General features: G+C 48.8%; 1 protein-coding gene across 2 annotated transcripts in view; it reads left to right on the top strand.

The window, feature by feature from the left end:
• The window catches only part of RIMS3 (regulating synaptic membrane exocytosis 3), a 30,343-nt gene extending 18,294 nt beyond the window's left edge, over positions 1-12,049 (top strand). For both annotated transcript variants that reach the window (XM_043995009.1, XM_043995008.1), the window contains exons 5-8: positions 297-409; positions 3,252-3,353; positions 5,687-5,826; positions 10,107-12,049. In XM_043995009.1, the coding sequence (XP_043850944.1) occupies positions 297-409; positions 3,252-3,353; positions 5,687-5,826; positions 10,107-10,319 (568 nt within the window). In that variant the 3' untranslated portion in view covers positions 10,320-12,049. The remainder of the gene's footprint in view (positions 1-296; positions 410-3,251; positions 3,354-5,686; positions 5,827-10,106) is intronic.
• Positions 12,050-20,551: the final 8,502 nt, after the last annotated feature.

The raw sequence follows: 20,551 nt of genomic DNA, 5'->3' as shown, positions 1-20,551 counted from the left end.
GCTTTATCCACTGTGCCACCTAGCTTCCCCCTATCCCCATTTTATAATGAAGGAAACAGACTCAGAAGAAGGGGGCTAACCCGGGATGGGTTCAAACAGGAAGTAACCGGTAGAGTCAGTATTTGAACACAGGTCTTGTGGCTCAAAAAATTTTCACTCCACCTCTCCTCCTACTCTGCAGAGGGGAAAACCAAGACCCTGGGAGGGAGAACCTCAGCCCCAGGGGCCTGTGTGTGTAGAAGCCCAAGTATCCTAACCTTGTGCCTGGTACTTCCTTTTTATCTTGTTGCCCACAGGTTCATCTTCCCCACGGCCAGGCTGGGGGCTGAGAGCCAATTCAGTGACTTCCTGGATGGCCTGGGGCCAGCCCAGATTGTGGGGAGACAGACACTGGGGACACCCCCGATGGGTGAGTCTCCTAAGGTGACTGGGGTGGAGCAAGGACCACATCCCTCTTTAGTTCTCTTCTGGGGGTGGGGGAGGGGATGAGGGGGACCACTGCCCTGTCTGGGAACAGCAAAGAGAGCTCATTTCATCATGAGATGGTGCGGGAGGATCTGGAATGTACCATTACCCCTGAGCACCCTTCCTCATTAGCAGATAGATAGATGGGCAGATCTATAGATAGATAAATAGACAGGCAAATAAATAGATGGATGGGCAGATAGATAGATAGATGGGCAGATAGATAGATGGATAGATAGATAGATGATTGATAGATAAATAGATAGGTGATAGATGATAGGCAGATATGGATGGATAGATAGATGCTAGATATAGATTGATAGATATAGATAGATATAGATAGATAGATAGATAGATAGATAGATAGATAGATAGATAGATAGATAGATGAGACAGGGAGACAGAGACTGAGAATTAGTAAACATCTACTCTGTGCCAGACTCTGTGCTAATCTCTAGGGGTACAAATATAAACAAGCCTACCCTGAAACCCTGAGTTTCCCTTCCAAGAGGATGACAATATGTAAAGGACCGCTGGACAGAGGGCTGGTGTACAGGGAGGCTGCCTGGTGTGGAGAGGGCCTGCGGGCCTGTCTCTTGGCAAGCTCACCAATCAATGTTGTTCGGGGATGGGAGGTGGACGGGGCAGGAGACAAGAGGGATGCCTGCAGTTTGGGTGGTGTGGTATAGCCATCGCTGGGAAGTGCTTCCCAAAGTCTAGCCTTGGTTCTGCCTCCTGATGCTGTGGCTCATCTTACTAAGTCAGCAGATACCCAAGGGTCAGGCTTCTCCCTGGTGTCAGTGGGACATGATTGAGAGTCACTCATCACTTATGTGATTCTAGGCTGGCCTTGAACATTTAAGAGTAGTGCCTTCTGGAGGCCAAAGGTGGGCAGGACTGGGCTTGGTTTCCCTTGAGCCCCACTGCCTGGTTAGGGGAGACTTAGGCTGACCCCCTGAGGACCTGGAGGCTGCTGTGGGCAATCAGACAACCCAACGAGAGGTTTAGCCTTCCAGGTCACAGCAACTCCCTGCCCTCCCCGACGTGACCCCCTCAGTCAGGCCTTCTCTCCACCAACTTGGCAAATTTAGCCTGAACCTGGATTTGCTGATTCCAGAGTCTTCTCTGTTTTGGTTTGGATAGATAATTTCTCTGGATCACATCTTACTTCCTTGTTTTATATGTCCTGGACTGTTGTGAGTCTGGGTTACCCTGGTGAATGTTGGATGGCAGCGGGAAAGGGGGTCTTGATGTAATAGGGGAATGGCAGGGTGGAGAAAAGCAGACCAAGGTTCCCTACAAAGTATGTGTCTGAGAGTCAGGTCTATTACATTTCTCCCACACACACCTGGGATTCTCTGGTATCCTTAATGGGGAAATGAGGGGATCTCTCTTCTCTGCCAATGGGTAAAGCCCCCACGAATTGTGTTCCCCTAATTTTAGGAGTCCCAACACTCCAGTTCCATGTAAACATTGACCATAGTCAGACTGACCCCCGTTGGACCAGCTTTTACAAAGAAATGCTTCAAAGCCATAGCAAGAAGCAAGCACACAGACCCTTCCCCCAATGCCTCAGGCACAGAAGTCCCCGCTCTGTCCCCTCAATCTCCAAGGAAGGGAGGGAGACTAGGCTCAAAGTTTAATTTATTCCCACATAGCATTAGTCCCACCATATTCAAATTCAAAGAGTCTCCAGCATCCTTGGACCGTGACTTTCAAGCACTTAGCACAGGGCCTGGCAAATGGCAGGCACTTGATAAATGTTGACTGGCTGACTACTGGACTGGTTACAACACCCTGCCTGGAATCCTGGGCTCCAGTATCACCATGCTTTGATGGTTTGGGGACTCACTCCCTGCACCTAGAAACTCAAAGGACAAAGAAAACAGACAAAGGCCCATTTCTTGGAGCTATGTGGCCTAAGAGGCAGGGCCTGGGGCAGCTAGATGGCGCAGTGGTTAAAGCGCTGGCCCTGGATTCAGGAGTACCTGAGTTCAAATCCGGCCTCAGACACTTGACACTTACTAGCTGTGTGACCCTAGGCAAGTCACTTAACCCCCATTGCCCTGCCAAAATAAACAAACAAACAAACAAACAACAACAACAAAAAAGAGGCAGGGGCCTTCTGCCTCCTTTATACGGGGCATCACAAGATATGAGTGAATGAGTCCTTCCCCCCTGGACTTGAGGGAAGAAGAGATTCCCCAAGTCAGATAGTTTGTTTTTGTTTTAGTGAGGCAATTGGGGTTAAGTGACTTGCCCAGGGTCACACAGCTAGTAAGTGTTAAGGTCTGAGGCCAGATTTGAACTCAGGTACTCCTGACTCCAGGGCCAGTGCTCTATCCACTGCACCACCTAGCTGCTCCCAGATAGTTTTAAGGATTTAGCTAGTTGCAGCTATGAAGCCAATGGAAAGAAACTGCTTCCAACCCACACGGTAGGCCCACGTATGCTGTCCACGCATGCTGGGTCTTCTGTCTCCCAGGGAGCAGCTCCTAAGCATCTCCAATGTGGGTCACGCCATTTCCAGTGGCCTTGGCATTCACCAGACCACGTTACACATGGATGACCCACAAACTGGATAATTTCATTTATTGTAACTCAAAAATTATTTCCCAGCCCTTGGATTCTGTTATGTGGATTTCTATGTCATTGGAAGGAGGAGTGTAGGGATCAACCTCTGTTAATATAAAAACTAAAGAGTCAGCTTTAGTTTAGTCAGCCTAGTTTCTTTCATGGCTGTGGCCAGCAGAAGGTACCTCACTTTTCTCTTTCTTGGTGCCCAGGGGATGTTCATATTGCAATGATGGACCGGAGTGGTCAGCTTGAGGTGGAAGTGATCGAGGCCCGAGGCCTTACCCCCAAACTGGGCTCTAAGTCCCTCCCAGGTAAGGTTACTCTAGGAGAAAGTGGGGCTCAAGTCCTGGGGGCTGGGGTGGATGGCGGACAGGCCAGCACCAAGTCTCTGTAACTCCTCCACTTCTACCCTTACTTCTCAGACCACTGAGATGGTCCAGGCATGAGTTATGGGTCGTACCCAGCTTGGAAGATTTGGAATTAGGACACCTGGATCCAAGTCCTGGTTCTGAAAGTTGCCAGCTGTGTGATCTCAGGCCCTTGGTTTCTTTCTCTGTATAATGAGGAGGTTGGATAAGGCATGAGATCTCGAAGCTACTTTGTGACTCTAGGCCCTACTAATCAACCTGAGGTTGGTGGGGAATTCTGAAAGAGAAAAGAGACTGGTGTTCTAAGAGGCCAAAGAATTGTGGGCCTTCTGCTCACATGAAATCTAATGCTCATCATTCAACTCCATATGGGAGGGATGGGGTGGAACAGCCTAGTTGAGGAGGCTACATTTTAAGAAAGACCAGTAAGCTGGAGGGCATCTGAGAGGTTGTGCAATAGAGGGTCAGTTAAAGGAACTAAGGAATATCTAGAAAAGGATAGAGTGGATGGGCTCTGAATGCAGAGCAGAGCATACTATTTTCACTTACTTTGTCTTTTTTGTGGTTTTTTCTTTTTGGTCTATTTCTTCTCTCACAACATGACTAATATGGAAATGTTTTACATGGTTGCACATATATAACCTATATCAAATAGCTTACCATTTTAGGAAGAGGGCAGGGGAGGGAAAGAGGGAGAAAATTTGGAACTCAAAATCTTGTAAAAATGAATGCTAGAAATTGTCTTTACATATAACTGGAGGAAAATACTATTAAAAAAGGATAGAGTGGGGGCGGCTAGGTGGCAAGGTGGATAAAGCACCAGCCCTGGAGTCAGGAGTACCTGAGTTCAAATCCGGTCTCAGACACTTAACACTAGCTGTGTGACCCTGGGCAAGTCACTTAACCCCAATTGCCTCACTAAAAAAAAAAAAAAAAAAGGATAGAGTGGAGGTAGATAGGTGGTGCAGCAGATAATGCAACAACCCTGGATTCAGGAGGACCTGAGTTTAAATCCAACTTCAGACATTTGACACTTACTAGCTGTGTGCCCAGGCAAGTGACTTACCCCACATTGCCCCGCCAAAAAAAAAAAAAAAAAAGGCTAGAGTGGTCACAGAGAGCCAACAGACCATCAAGGAGAAGTCAGTTCTGAGCCTTCTCTTGTTCTTTTCTGCCAGTTTTACTAGGCCTATAGGTGACAGGTTAGTGTGAGTTACCTGGACTTATTATTGTGGACAAGACTGGGGCGGGGCTAGATTCTGGTACATACAGGGAAGTTGATTAAGAGTTGATTGACTAGACTATAAAAGAGTACTCATTAATAATTGAATGTTTAGAAGGTCTAAAAAAAACACTTAAGGATCATGGCAAAATCTTACACTTGGGATAAAAACAATTAACTTTCCAAGTACATGACTAGACACGGCTATCTTTTTTTTTTTTTTTTTTGGCCTGAAAAAAAGATCTGAGGATTTCAGTGGACTGCAAGCTCATTATGAGTCAGTAGTATGGGCTGGCAGCCAAAAGTGAAAATGCAATCTTGGGCTGCATTAACAGAGTTCTCAGGTCTAGAGTCAGAGCAGGGGCAGTTCTGCTACACGATAGAAGTCAGACCACATCTAGAGTAGTCTGCTGAATTCTGGGTGTCATTATTTTAAGATATTGATAAAATGGTGAGTGTGCAGAGTCAGGAACCTGGATGACAAGGCCTTGATATTTTGCCACTGGTTGGATGAGCTGGGGGTGCTTAGCCTTGGGAAGAGAAGGGAACATAGCCGCTGACTTGGAATATTCAGAGGGCTCTGTGGAAGAGGGATCAGACGTTGCCCCAGAGGGCAGAGAGTGGAAGGTTCTCGGCAGCAGATTTCAGACTGATGGGAGGAAATTCTCCCTGGCAGAGTCGTTCCGAGGTGCAATGGGCTGCCTCTGGGGAAGGGTTCCTTGTGACTGGTTGAGTTCATGTTGGATGACCACTTGTTGGGTATGGGCTATTTATTCAAAGATGATTGGGGGGGCAGCTAGATGGTGCAGTGGATAAAGCACCGGCCCTGGATTCAGAAGTACCCGAGTTCAAATCTGGCCTCAGACACTTGACACTTACTAGCTGTGTGACCCTGGGCAAGTCACTTAACCCCCATTGCCCTACCAAAAAAAAAAAACCAAAAACAAAAGATGATTGGGACAATGACCCTCTAGGACCCTGGGAATCTCTGACATCCTGGGCTGTCCTCCACTATGCCTTCTGTACCTGATCTACCTCCCTCTCCTTTCTCCAGCCACTTACATCAAGGTTTACCTGCTCGAGAATGGGGCCTGCTTGGCCAAGAAGAAGACTCGAGTGGCCAAGAAGACATGTGATCCCCTGTATCATCAGGCCTTGCTATTCGATGAGGGTCCCCAGGGAAAGGTATTGCAGGTGAGTTTCCTTGGGGCAGAGGGTTCTGGGTAAAGCCAGGGTTTCAGTGGGGAGGCCCTAAGTTTTCCTCTGTGGGGATAGGGTTGGACAGGTGCTGGATGGCTGGGAAAGTCACTTCACCCTGTTTATCTCAGTTTCCTTCTCTGAGAAATGAGTTGGAGAAAGCAATGGCAAACCACTCCAGTGTCTTTTCCAAGAAAACCCCAAACAGGGTCATGAAGAATCAGATGCAACTGAAAAACGACTAAACAACATATAAATACATAAATGTTATTATAGCTATAAGCCTAATAACTGTAGAAGGCAGAAGAATTGGCCTCTACAGAGAGAAATAGGCCAGTGCATGAGGGTTGGCTGCCCTGAGCCTGGGGCTGCAGGGCAGCCCAGAGGGCCTGAAGCCAAGTGCAGGGTCCTCTGGGGCCAGGTAGGGGGAAAATGTGCTTTTTTCAGTCAGGGATCCCAGAGGCAGAGACAAGAGCTAAGGCAGGTTCAGGAAGGGGCTGGGAATCCTGATCTTCGGGCTCAGGGGATCATTTGGCCCGGACTGGGGGGCCGGGGGGGACCTGTGTGTGCAGTCAAATTATTTTGATCCTGTGCTTATTTGGAGTTCCCAGCATTTCCCTTGCAATTATTTTCAGTTGTCTTCCCTACTAAAACTGTTAGCACCTCAGGGCTTTGTATCCCTAGCTACTCAGTACAGTGCTAAGCCTGGCCTGTGGTAGGCACTTAATAAGGTCTTGTCTGTAGCTTGTTGCCATTATACAGAGGAGGAAACTAAGGTTCAGAGCTCAGAATCAGGATTCCAACTCCAAAATGGGGTGGGGGCGTGGGGGGTTCTCTCTACCTTGCTGTCTGTTTTATTTTCCAATCTACAGATTCTGTTTTCCCTTCTATATAACTCCTAGACATGTACCTTGATGATCTAGGGAGGAGCTGGGGTGGGGGGTAGATAGGAGAGAAGAGAGGAGAGGGAAGAATGGAAAGAGGTGGCAGAGGCCAAAATCAGGTATCCAGTTGCAGTAACTGGCAGCAGCAGGAAGAGGAGAAGGAGGAGGAGGAGGAGGGAAGAGGGGAAGGAGGAGGAGGAGGAGGGGGAGGAGATGGAGGACTTCGATTGGCAGATTTCCCAAGGGAATCAGAGTTTGCTTGATTCCAGCTAGAGGTTAGAGATCAAGGGAAATTTAGGAGTTAGAACCTAATTCAACTTCCAGCTGAGAGACTAAAGAGAGAACAGGGCAAAGGGATAAGTTCAGGACAATGTGTCCCAGGATGGGGCGTATCACTTACTATGTGTTTCCCCATCATACATGGGACCTGTCAGAAACATGTGGGGTGGAAATCCAACCAGTTATGACCTCAAGTCTTCTACTTACAACTCATGGGCAGCCTCTGTTTCCTCGCTGCAAAATGAGAGGGTTGGGGGTTCTTAAACTTTTTGTATATCATTAGAACTCTTGGGCAGTTCAATGAGGCCTAAGAACCCCTTCTTAGAACCATGTTTTTAGGGGCAGCTAGGTGGCACAGAGGAAAGAGCACTGGCCTTGGATTCAGGAGGACTTGAGTTCAAATATGACTTCAGACACTTGGCACTTACTAGCTGTGTGACCCTGGGCAAGTCACTTAACCCTCATTGCTCTGCCCACAAAAAAAGAACCAAGTTTTTAAATACATAAAATAAAATCCATATGATCACAAAAGTAACCAATTATATTGAAATAGAGTTATCAAAATATATTTTAGAACCAAGCTCCTAGACCCCAAAGTTAAGAACCAGACCCTTCCCAGATCTAAGTCCTGTAATCCTGTCCATTAACCAATCTATACATACCTACTATGTGCTGGGTATTGGGTATACAATAATTCAGGTGAGAAGTAATGAGGGCCTGAGGCAGGTCAGTGGTCAGATAAGTGGAAAAAAGGATGGATTTGAGAAACATTGCAGAGATGGCATCAGTGAGATTTGTTTGTGGACAAGCCTTTATCAGGCACTTGTTATACAACAGGCAAGTAGATAGAACACTGGGCCTGGAGTAAGGAAGACTCATCTTCTTGAGTTCAAATCCAGCCTCAGACACTTCCTAGCTGTGTGACCCTGGACAAGTCACTTCACCCTGTTTGCCTCAGTTTCCTCATCTGTCAAATGAGCAGGAGAAGGAAACAGCCAACCACTTCAGGATCTCTGTCAAGAAAACCCCCAATGGGGTCACAAAGAGTTGGACATGATTAAAAATGACTGAAAAGCAAATGTACCCGACACTGTGCAGAGGGTGAGGATTAAAAAGAAGCATAAAAACAGTCCCTGCCTTCAAGGACTTCACATTTTAGCCAGGGAGACAACATGAAAACAACGAGGTCCAGATGAGAGACACAGGGAACAGGCGGAAGGTGAGCCCAGAGGGCTGGGCACTGGCGGCCAGAGGGACTGGGCGAGGCCTCCTGCAAAAGGGCAAACTTGACCTGTCTTGAAAGAAACCTGGGTAGTCCAGAGGCGAGGGAGGCAAAGCGGGAGAGCATTCTAGACAAAGGCATGAGGGCAAAGAACAAGGAGGCCGGGTTAGGAAAAGCTTTCCATGCCAAACCAGCAACTTTAGATTAGATCCTGGGAGTAATGGGGAGCCATGGTATTTTATTGAGCACCAGAGTAACTTGGTAAAATCTACATTTAGAACAACTACTTTGGCAATCGAGTGGAGGATGGATTGGAATGGGGAGAAACTTGAGGCAAGAGAAACAATTAAAAACCCACTGAACAGTCTAGGCATAGGCAGGAGATAATGATGGTGGCCATGTCAGTGAAAAAATGGAGACACAGAGACAGGAGATAGAAAGGACAAGATTTTAGTTTGCTTGTTTTGGGTGGCAATTGGTGCCCCAAGGTCACACAACTAATAAGTGTCAAGTGTCCAGATTTGAACTCAGGTCCTCCTGACTCCAGCCACCCAGCTGCCCCCACGGGATTAGATTTGCCAACAGATTAGGTATGTGTTTCCAGAAAGGGGAGAGTTAGGGATGACCCGGACACTGTACATCTGGAGGACTGAAAGAATGGCAGTATGTGCCCCAATAGGAATAGGAAAGTTTGTAAGTGTCGTAGGTTTGAGAGGCAGCTGAGTAACTTCCATTCTGGACAGGTTGAGTTTGAGATGTCTATGGGACATCTGATCTGAAATGCTCAACATGCAACTGGTCACAGAGGACTGTGTTTGGCTCAACTGGAACTAGACTAGTGGCTATGGCTCAAGTGAGGTCTGGATAGATATTTAGATCTAGGTATCATCAGAATCAAGATGATAGTTAAACTAATGGAAGCTGATGAAATCACCAAGTGAGGTAGTTGTTGTTCGTCCTTTGTTTTTGTTCGCCATGAGAACCAGTGACATCACAGGGTCATGTCTTGACTTGAGAGTCCATTGGATTTAAGTGAGTCGGAGATGCACAAAGTCGTCATCAAAGTCCAGTGGCAATCTGTGTAACCCTGGGCAAGTCACTTAACCCTCATTGCCCCGAAAAACAAAACAAAACACAAGACAAGACAAAAAAAAGTCCAGTGGCAAGACAAAAGTCAGGATGACTGGAATGCAGAAAGTGAGATGGGAGAGAGATTTAACAAGACAAGGACTGGGACAGAGTCCTAGCGGGAAGGAGAGATGAAGATCCAGCAAAGGAAACTGAGAGGGGCCATTCCTATGGATAGGAAAAAACTGGGAGAGCGTCAAGTCACAAAAACTCAGAAGGGGGAGAGTATCTAGCAGGGGAAAGTGCTCAGCAGCACCACTGCTGCAGAGAAGTTGAGAAAGATGGGGACCCAGAAGAAGCCATCAGATTCTGACAATGGGAGGCCAGTGGTGACTTTAGAGAGAGCAGTTTTAGTGGAATGCTGAGGCTGGGAAGCCAGATGGGGAAGAGTTAAGAAGTGAGTGCGACAACAGGAAGTGTAGGCAGGAAGTGTAGATGACCCTTTTAAAGAGTTTGGCTGGGCAGCTAGGTGGTACACTGGGTAAAGCACCGGCCCTGGATTCAGGAGGACCTGAGTTCAGATCTGGCCTCTGATACTTGCTAACTGTGTGACCCTGGGCAACTCACTTAACCCTCATTGCTCCGCCCCCCCCCCCCAAAAAAAAAAGTTTGGCTGAGGAGGAGTTAGGACCACAGATTGAGAGGATGGTTGGGTCTATCTAGTGAAGGCTTTTAAAAATTGGGATAGACCTGCATGCATTGGTAAGCACCAGAAAAGGAACCAGACTATTTCCAATGAAATTTTCCTCCAACCCTTGTTGTAGGTGATTGTCTGGGGAGACTATGGGCGCATGGACCACAAGTGTTTCATGGGAATGGCCCAGATTGTCCTGGAAGAGCTGGACTTGAGCAATGTGGTCACTGGTTGGTACAAACTCTTCCCCACGTCTTCTGTGGCTGACTCCACCTTGGGGCCCCTCACCCGGCGTCTCTCCCAGTCTTCCCTGGAGAGCTCTACCAGCCCCTCCTGCTCCTAGGAAGATGGGGACCCGGACCTCAGGAAGGCGAGGTCGGCAATGGCAGGCTGGGATATGTGTGTGTATGTGTATGTGTGTGTGTGTGTGTGTGTGTATGTGCGCACGCGTGCACATGTGGAGGGATGTGGGTCAGTCTCCTCACCCCAACCCACTTGGCTCACTGTATATAGCATCTCGCCAACTCTTCCTAGAACAATCTCCTCATGCTGTAGGCCTACAGATTTTGATGTCTGGGTTATTTCAGCAGATAGGAGAAAACTCGTGTGTGTGTGTGAGTGTGTGTGTGTGCATTTCTGGGTATATATGTGTGTGAACACAATCCATGTACATGTATATATATATATATATGTGTATGTGTACACGTTTTGGTATACCTATACGTATATGTGTGTCTATTTTTACATTTATATGTATGCACATGTATCAGTCCATGTACATGTATGTATGTATATGTCCAGAGTTAAAGAAAACCGGGACCATATCATGCATATACAGTCCCGGGGAAGGCAATGGTCCAGTCCGCCATGTCATCGTGTCTCTTGGCCGAGGAGCCAGAGTCATGTTTGTGTTGTCCTTCCTGAGGGTCTCTGAGGAGGGTGACCATTCTGCTGTCCGTCCATCTGCCTGACTCCGCTGCCTGTAACGTGAGCATCCTCAGTTTCCCTTCCACTGTGCTGTTTCCCCCCACCCGTTTTTCCTTCTAGGAAAGGATCTGACCAAACGAACCCTCTTCAGCACTGTTGGCCCACCCCTCCCTTTTGGGGAATGTAGCGCCTGATGTAGCCTGCTGCAGGCAGACCTCACCCTTGCTGCAGCCCTGCTGGGGGAGTTCTCCCCGACCCAGGAGCCTCTGCCCACTGAGGGCACCCTTCCTCAGCACTGGCACCTCATTCAATGGATCTTGTAGCATGTAGCACGTGCAGTGGGCAAGGCTCCCAAGGGAAGAAGGGGCCTGCAGTGCTTAGGAAGCTAAGACCTCTTGTGCCTCTCTGGATGGTCCTGGACTCATCATTTGCTCTCATTGCATGTGAAACATCTTTCATTCCCGAGTAGCTGCCAGGAGATGCCAAGTGTCTTTCATAGCTCTGTCCTTCTGGGAGTAGGAGAACAGCTATCAACCCACCACTGGGCTCTCTGATTCCCCTCTCTCACTCAGGAGGAGACTGTCCACATGGGGCCCGGCCGGTGGTCAGAGGATAGCTTCGCCAAGAATGGCTTTGAGCCCATCAGAAGAGGGATGTCCTGCTGCCAACCTTGAGAAGGCCACTCCCCACTCTCCACCCCATCCCCCACCATGGTAGTGGAGGGGGATAATTCCTGAAGAAAACCCTTTACCTCACCAAGGCTCTGTGGGTGAATCCGGCCACTGCTGACATCAGACTGGGTCTGGAGCTATTTCCACCAAAGAGTGAGCAAAGCCCGTGGGGGGCCCCCACCCACTCAGTTCCCTGGCACTAAGCCTCTCAACTTTTGTGCCTGAGTGTCTCCAGCACTTGTACCTCTTGTCTCTGAGGGTCTCCTCAGGGAACGGGGTCCTCTGCCCTTCTCCCAAGAGTGAAACAACTCACTTCTCACCCTGGATCCCTGGGACTACCAAGCCCACCAATTCTTTACCAAGCAATATGTGCCGCTCCCCAAGTCCTTGCCTCTTTTCTGCCACTTCCTAATGGATTCTGGCCAGAGCTTGCCCTGGAGGATGTACACCCTCGGTCCCCTCTGGACTGGTGAAGTGGGGGCGGGGGAGCAGCGGGGAGGGGGGTGGGGAGGCGAGGCTAGCTCTGAGCAAAGGATCAATTCTGTTGAGGTCAAAGCTGTGGTTGAATCATGGGACCCCTGGAAAGGCCTTGTAGTATTTGGACGCCAGTCAGCCACAGGCACCTCGCTCACTTACTCCCCTGGGAAAGATGGTCTGCAACAAGCGCTGTCAGCCCTGCTTGGGCCAAAGGAGCCGCCCCCTCCCCTGAGCTAGCTATTACTGCTGCCTCCCGGGTCCAGTCATGGGAATGGTTTCTCTTTGGCAACCAGGACCTTCTCATTTTCTCAAAAAGTCTTTGCAAGGCTTTCTCTGGGCTGGAGGCTGAGCATGTATCCGATTGATAGACCCCGGGAGGTATTCTCAACATCAACACTGAGATCCACAGGCAGCAGGGGTGGCTTATCTTCCTTTTGGTCTGTAGCTTGGATGCTTTCTTCCCCAGAGTCCCCCTTTCATGCCTCAGGAAGACAAGGCAGGTCTTTCTTCATCAGCAGATGAAGGGGAAGTGTTACTCAAGCAAATGGAGTTGAGGACAGTGTCTGAGGAAGGGGGAGCAGCCAGAGGAAGGGTTCTGGTAGTATGCTTTGGGCCAGACTTTTCCCAAAACAGGGTGGGAGGGAGATCAGAGGCCCCAGCAGTAACCTCCAAAGGGGATCATTTTCCTTAACCTGGGTAGGCCCAAGAATTCCTAGGAACAATTGATGTCTGTGACAGCCTGTGTGCATGTGTGTGTGTGTTTGTCTGTGTGCGTGTGCACACGTGTGTTTGGTATATACTTGCAGATGATGAGCGTCAAGAGAACAAGGATTGCTCCAGGCAATCCCAGAACTCTGCCAGCCAGCCTAAAAAATGGGAGCCCCCAACAAGGACAAAACCTTCCATAGCCTGTCTTCTTCCCCAGCTGAGTGACGAGGGATCTCCCCCTCTCAACTGGGAGACTCGCGGTTCCTAGAGCTGGGGAAGGGGCTGGGATGGTGCTCTTTTGTCCCATGTCAAAGATGGATCAAAAAAACCAAAAAACATAGGGGGCAGTTAGGTGGCGCAGTGGATAGAGCACCAGCCCTGGAGTCAGGAGTACCCGAGTTCAAATCTGGCCTCAGACACTTAACACTTACTAGCTGTATGACCCTGGGCAAGTCACTTAACCCCAATTGCCTCACTTAAAAAAAAAAGATGGATCGAGGGTCCTCTTGTCACAGCTAGTTATCATCACAGATCTGGTCAGTAATAGATGGTGCAATGAATGGATGTCTTTTTCTCATAGACAAAAACACAGTCTGTCCCAAGTTCTCATGATCCCTTCTGGGTTCTCCCAAGATCCTGTGGTCCATTTGGGGTGGCACAGCCACAGCCAGTGGTCACTCAGGGCCAACCAGGTGGTGATGCCAGTTAGTGACCTTGGTGGTCTTTGGGTGCACCTGGCACGGTCATCCTTAGAGAGGTCCCTGCTTGGGAGGCACTACCTGGGGTTAGTGTCCGCCTGGGGATGGATGAGGAGAGGCCTACATCTGAGGAAGAACGCTGACCACCTTTAACCCATGAGAAGAGTGATAAGAATGGAGGGGAGGTGCAAAGTTATATCCATTAGAGGACTGACAGAAGGAACGAGAGTCATTTGGTTTGGAGAAGACTTGGGGGAAGTGGGTTATCATTGGAAGGATGAATGAGACCCATCTCCTGCTTGCTCCCAGGGGGCAAAGCTACAAGCAGTGAGAGCAAGTTCTCAGGAGACAGGTCTCTATGTGAGAGGGACAGAGACTGTAGCTGTGTCTTCTTGGCTTTATAGTCAGCTCCTCCAGTCACTACACCATGCTGCCTCTCAGTTGGCTTCACATTGGAATGGGCTTCCCTGGGAACTAGTGGCTTCCCTGGCAATGGCAATCAGTCATGTCATCTATACCTGTAAAGGACCTTAGAGATCATCTGCTTCTAAAATGAAGTCTGGGTCACTTGTCAGAGATGCTAGAGATCTCTGGGCCAGATAGCTTCTGAGGCCCCCTCCAGTTTTGCAGGGGCTGGGAGGAAGGGGGAAGTGAACAGGAAGTATGTGATCATGCCCAGGGCTGAGACTTCTAGGACAGTGTGGTTCCAGGCCAGGGCTCTCTTGAAACCTAATGTGTTCACATTGAGAGCCGTTATTCACAAGGGCTGGCATTGGGTGGCACTCTGGTGGCACTTTCCCCAGAGAGGGGGTTGGCATTGAGGAAGCTTCAGCCAGAATGCCAGGTCCTTATTCCACCTACACCTGAAGGCTTCCCTGACTGTGTCAATTTTCCATGTCTTAGTACCTGGATCAAAGACCCCATGAGAGGTGGCTACACCTTCCCACCTACCCATCCTTCTCTGAGGAAAGGGCAATAACCCCCTTTTCCTTGTAAACCCATTCATATCAACCATCTGCACAGTGTTACTTGCTTTCCCAGGTGTGTGTGAGAACACCTTTGTGTACCTGTGTGATGTGGTATCTGTTGCTTGTGGCTATTTGTAGCATCGATGTGTGTGTGTGTGGGGGGGGGGTGTCTAAACTCTGTAGCAAGTACCAATCAGGGAGGTCTCCTCAGCCTTCCCACCTGTGAAGGGCACAGAGACACCCCAGACCTCGTGTCCACTGCCTCAGGGTCAGACTCTGGCTTGCTTGGGTCCAGCCTGAGGAAGCCCTAAAGGTCTTCTCCTTGTAGTCTTAAGAAAGTTGTAGCCTTTGGCAAGGGGCAGGAGTCAAAATTGCTTTATTGCCTCTGCTCCTTTCTCTTGGTCAGCCAAATGTCTTCTGCCAATCAGAGGCAAAAGAAGGGAGCTAGTGCCAGGATCTATGCATGGGCATGACTTAGTCTAGACTTCCATTCATTTGTTCAGCCAGAGTTGAGGACTGTAAAGAGGCAGGAACAAGTACCTGGGAGGCCGGGGGGTGCTCCCTTTAGCCAGCAGGGCAGTAGATGCTGTTGGAGAGCTGTTAGGTCCAATGTAGCTGTGACAAGGGACGGGCCTTTTACGAGGGTGGCCAGAAGGGCTTGGTTAGCTAAGGAGTTTGACCTTCCCTTCTCTCTTGAGGCATCATCCCCCCATAAAACCCAAGACCCCATTCTGATTTTCCAGTCTCCCTGTGGGTATATGTTGGGGTAGAGGGGGTTGCTATAAAAATGTCAGATGGGCGTCTTAGAGAAGACCTGGGAGGAAAGAGAAGAAAACCCCCTTCTGAGGGAAAGTAGGCTTCCCCTGGAGTAAATCTGCAAAAGAACCACAGCTCGAAAGGACCAGAAGGCAGACCCCCTTTGTAACTCTGGTTGGGACCATTCCCAAGTCCCTTTCCCCTTATCCTCCCCCCCCCCCATTTCAGCTTGGAGAATATCATGTACTAATCTCCCGGCATCTGGCCCACATGCTGAGAAATGCTGGCATTTCTCAGGAATAAGGCCTGGAAACTGGGTCCTCCACAGAATGGAAACCCACTTGGCTCATTCATCCTGGACTCACTTGGGCTGATCAACCTGACTGCTGCTCCAGGGAAATTCCAGCAAGCAAATCTTTGTGCCTGCTATCCAGAGGAAGGAGGTGCAATGTTTTGAAGGTACCACATACTTCCAAGCAGATTCCTTTGGAAATGAGATGTAGCACAACCCTACCCAAGAAGCAATGCTGGGAGCCCCGTCATATAGCTGGGGTCCTCTCCACCTCACCACTCACTCTTCAGTGATTGGCAGGACCCACCGGCCCACTCCCGCCAAGGCTCTGCCTATCAGGATACCTCACATTTTTATAAGCAAAGATGGCGGCATGGCTTAGGCTGTGCTGTTTCATTGTGTCTGTCACCCTGTCTGTGTCTAGTATCTAGGGAGGGAAAGAGAGGGCACACCTGGGAAAGGCCACCAGTGCCTGAACATGAGTGTGGATTCCTGGTGGCTGCGAATGGGCCAGCTTTGGGCAGAGAGCTGGGTAGGCATCTCAGGCTTTTAAAGAAAGTGATGAAGTGGATGTGGGAGCCTTTTGAAGTCTTGTCTAAGGCCTGGGACTGGGAAGAAATGTCTCTGGCTCTCTTCTTGCTCCGCCTCCTCTCTTCTTCCTTGGCACCTACGGAAAGAGATGCTGCTACGTGCCCCAGCAACGTTCCTCATGAGGTCTGAAAGAAGATGGAAGCCTCCACTGGTGTTGGCCTCTCTGCTGCTCTCTGCAACATCCCTTCCCCTTCATCCTTGTATGTTTCCATTTCACAGAGAATGGAAAAAGCAAAAAAAAAAAAAAAAAATTTTTTTCTGCAAAGAATCACGCGCTGCATCTGAAAATATGTCTGTGATGCTCTGTAATGACTCCTCCAGTTCCCGCAGGGGTTCTTCCTGAGGCCTGGATGCTGACTAAAAGGCCCAGGTCCTGCTGGGAAAGAGAGACGGAAAGTCTCAGAATGATGTTTGCGATGCCAAAGAGAGCGCCACAGCTCCCTTTGGAGAGAGCTGCTCTTGTTGAATCGCCCGATGCCTCGCGAACGTGAGCACTTTTGATGCTGGTGGCCTTGTTTTCTTTAAAAGGGCTCAATCTTTCTGTGTAGCAAAGAAAAACCTGTCTCCCCCCACCCATCACGTCCCCCCTCCCCGGCTTCTCTCCCCTCACACTGCCACAGACATCAGGGACACCCAGGAGTTAAGCTCCACTCACTACCCCCAGAAGACCTCCAAGTTGGTGCAGGAGGCATGACTAACCCACTCCTCACCCCCCATCCCAAATAAGTATACCATCATCTGGAAGTTTTCTAAGTTGGGATTTAAAATGCTAGCAGGTGGTGCTGACGGCAGATTAGGGCACAGCACTAAAGAGGTTTGATGACTCAGGAGAGCTGAACGCAGCCTGTCCACACAGGGATCCTGAGAATCGACCGGTCCCAAGCTGGAGACTGGAGGAGAGGCATCAGGGTGTACTAACTCCGGACTGAGCATCAGAAGGCAAAGGTTCAAATCTTGGTTCTACCATTAACTGGCTCTGTGTGCATGTGCTCTTCTCTAAGGCATCAGTTTACTTGTCAGACGAGTGGGGGTACTGAACTAGATGATTTTTAAAGGGCTTATCCAGTGAAGTCTGGAAGCTCTCTAAGGGTCCCTTCCCGCTCTATGATCAGAACACAAATGAAGTGTGAGGATGGTGTCCCCCCTCCCAGGTTTAGGGGCTGACAGGCCTGACCCTGGGTTACCATCTCCTAGAGACATCAGCTAGTGCTCAGATGCTGCTTTTGGTGAGAAAACCAAAATTTTTCACTGAACTTTATACCCCTCTTTTGAGGAAACTATCTGATTCCCTTTTCCCACCAGGACAACAGGTAGAGGGTATCTTCAAAGACCATCCCAGTCCTGCTGAAAATTCTCAAGTATCAAGGTGCTAATGAGTCCTAATCTTTCCCCCTCCCACAGTTTAAACTCCCACATTTAAAAATCCTACTAGGGTTCAGTGACCATGCTGGGGCTGGTCTCCCCTGATTCTTGCTTCCCTGGAGCCCTCCATGAAAATGCTAAAATTACAGACACCTAGGGGGTCAGGGTGGGGAGAAGAGATCCGCCCTTGCCAATCACCTCAACAATTTTTAAAAAATTAAAACCATTTCTCCTCTGCCAAGACACTTCCCCAGCCCCACCAAATTAGCATTTTCCAAACTAGGTTGTGTATAACTGGAATTCCATGAGATATAAATGGGGTTCCGTAGAGATGATCATACTAGTGAGAATTCTCACTCTAAAATATCCTTTAAAAGATTTATGATTTCACCAGAGAGTTTAAGTGGGGATCTCTCTCCACTGAAGCCTGTGGCAGCCCCTCTGTGATTCAGTAGGTGATCTCAGGAGTTGAATTGTACTTATTTTTTTGGCTACAGCATCACCTTGTGGTCTTCAGATGAACCTCTAGACAATGTCCAAACCTGTGATTTCACCAGCATTGGGGACAGCTGGTGAGAAGGCAGTAACTGTTCAGCAACTTAGAATCTGAGAGCACTGTAGGGGGGGGGTGGGGGGGGGCTTTGAGAGGTTGTGACTTACCTAGGTTAACACAGCTAGTTATGTGTCAGAGGACTTGAACTCAGGTTTTCCTGGCTCTGAAGTCAGCTGGTCCTTTGACCACTAAGCTACACTGCCTCTCAACTGTATTATGAATAAAAAGTACATTAATCCCCATAATCATTCTTTGAGGATTCCTCATGGAATGAGTCCCACCCCCCTTCCACTGACAGTCTTTCAATGACTGTGGCTGAAAAACTCACGACCTGCCATTAACCTAGTGACAAACCTCTCTAGACTTCAGCTTGGATGGTCCTCAGATGACAGACACACTGAGTTCCAGAGATAATGGAAAATTATATTGCACATGGCAATATTTTGATGCAAGAATTGGCTCAGCCGCCTCTATTTTGCTCACAAATTTCCCCAAATTGGTTTTATGTCCAGGGGTATTCCAGATGCTCAGACAAGTACTCCTTGGTTCCCTCTATTTCAAGCTCCCATGGATTCTGTGGCTGAAAAAAAAATTGAGAAACACTGCTCTCAAAGAGTGGAATTCAACTAATTGCTGGTTTGCAAAAAGCAGAGTTGAAATGACCAATTCTGGAAAATCAGTGTGAAGGAGTCAAACTTAAAAAATCCCCAAAGCTGAGGAGGGACTTATAGGGACTAACCAAGTGTACTAATAAGATAAAAAGCAAAAGGCATTTTAGAGCTGTGGTCTGTAGTGTGTCCTGTGTGTGTGTGTGTGTGTGTGAAGGGGGGGGATCCTTTTGAACACACGTCTCTTTGTGGTTCTGTGCAGCAGGCTGAGGGCCGGGAAGGGGTGCATGCTCTTTTGTACAATATTCTTGCCAATTTCCCCAAGGAGAATATTCTTTTTACGGCTTCTCCCTGCATGTACAGTATTTGGGCAGCAAGGATGTATGATTAAAGTCAAGTCTGAAAACTGGTTTGGGGATGCCTCCTTTGAATGCTCTGTCCTGTGAAAGAAGGAAAACAATCTGCAGCCGTGGATGAATGACAGCAGTTCCAAGGCTCCACCCAAGAGGCAGGAAGGTATAGGGGAGAGAGCACTAGGGGGCGGTTGTCATGTCCACTGGGCATGTGTTCCTGACCTTCTCCGAGCTGGTTTCTCCTATGAAAGAATGTATTGGACTAGATAATTGTTAAAGTCCTTTCCAGTTCTGACATCCAAGACCTAGGATTGAGAGCTGGAAGGGACCTTAGAGGCTAAGTCCAATAATTCCCTCACGTTAGAGATGAGCAAAATGGATGCCCAGACACCTTATCCAACGTCACAGGTAGCCAGAACAGCAGAGCTGGGATTCAAATCAAGGGCCTGTGACACAAACTAGTTCTCTTTCCACTATCCTGTGCTTCATCTCATGAAGGCAGGATGCAGAGCCCTGGACTTGGAGTCAAAGACCTGCCTCTGATGCTATCTTTGTGACCCTGGACAAGTCACTTGACAGTGGACTCAGTGGCCTCTAAGGTCCCTTCTAGTTTTAGGACCCTTTCCTGAAGGCCTAGATGTCTCTACATTAGCCTTCACATTGCAGCGCTTTGGTACTTGATTCATGGTCACCACCTTGGGGCTCTCTTGCTGGCCCTTCATGCTTTCCATAGGCAGATTCTCACAGGAAAACCAGACTCCAAGTGGCTCCCTTTCCTATAGTGGTTGGCCAATGACAAAGCCCTGCTGTGAGCTAGCATGCAAGTGGTCCTCCTACCTTACATACATAAGGTTATAGGGTTATCTGAGGCTCGGAGGAGCAGCAGCACTTTGCCCCAAAGCACACGAACGCTCAGTCGATTTTTGGACTCCCAGGCTTGCCCACAGAAAGCCCCAATGATGGAGTGACACAAGTTCCTTTAGCTCTGCTCACCCCTTGATGTAAGGATTGAAAGCAACCTCCCGGTGCTTTGAGGAAAGCCACGGTGACCCCTAGTGGTACAGCGGCTCCTAGCAGCCTGGCTTGGAGAGAGGGCCACTTTAGTATTGGGGTAGATGGGCTAAAGCCCTGTCTACGCCCCAGACGTAGTTCGCGTCTCCAGGATCTCTGCTCCTCATATAACGGCTCTGGCCTTAGTTGATTCCTAGTTCCAGCTTGTGTTCCAATTCATCCTAAGGCTGGTGGCCAGTCGAGAGAGAAGGTCTGAATTTGACTTTCAATCTGCAGGCCATGGGATCTTCCTTCTACCCCAAACCTTGGATCTCAGGATAGCCTTTCTAACCCACTATTTATGGCCCTGGCCCTTGGCAACTGAGCTATATCAAGTACCTAAAGGCACTGGATATGAGAAAAGTGATTATTGATTTATGATTGATTTCCAGGATCTTTAGCCCCAGTCATGATCTCCCCAAGATTTCTCCTCCAAATTGCTCACTGCCTCATAGAAGTCAGATGTCCAAAGGCCATGATCTCTGGTGATCCAGAGTGCCCACTATCCTAGGATCTTCTCTTTATTTCTCTCTCACACATACACACGTATGGTCAAACACA

This window comes from Dromiciops gliroides, chromosome 3 (genome assembly GCF_019393635.1).
Source record: "Dromiciops gliroides isolate mDroGli1 chromosome 3, mDroGli1.pri, whole genome shotgun sequence".
In the NCBI taxonomy this organism is placed as follows: domain Eukaryota; kingdom Metazoa; phylum Chordata; class Mammalia; order Microbiotheria; family Microbiotheriidae; genus Dromiciops; species Dromiciops gliroides.
Note: the sequence above shows the minus strand (reverse complement) of the source record. Positions and strands in the feature narration are given on the sequence as shown.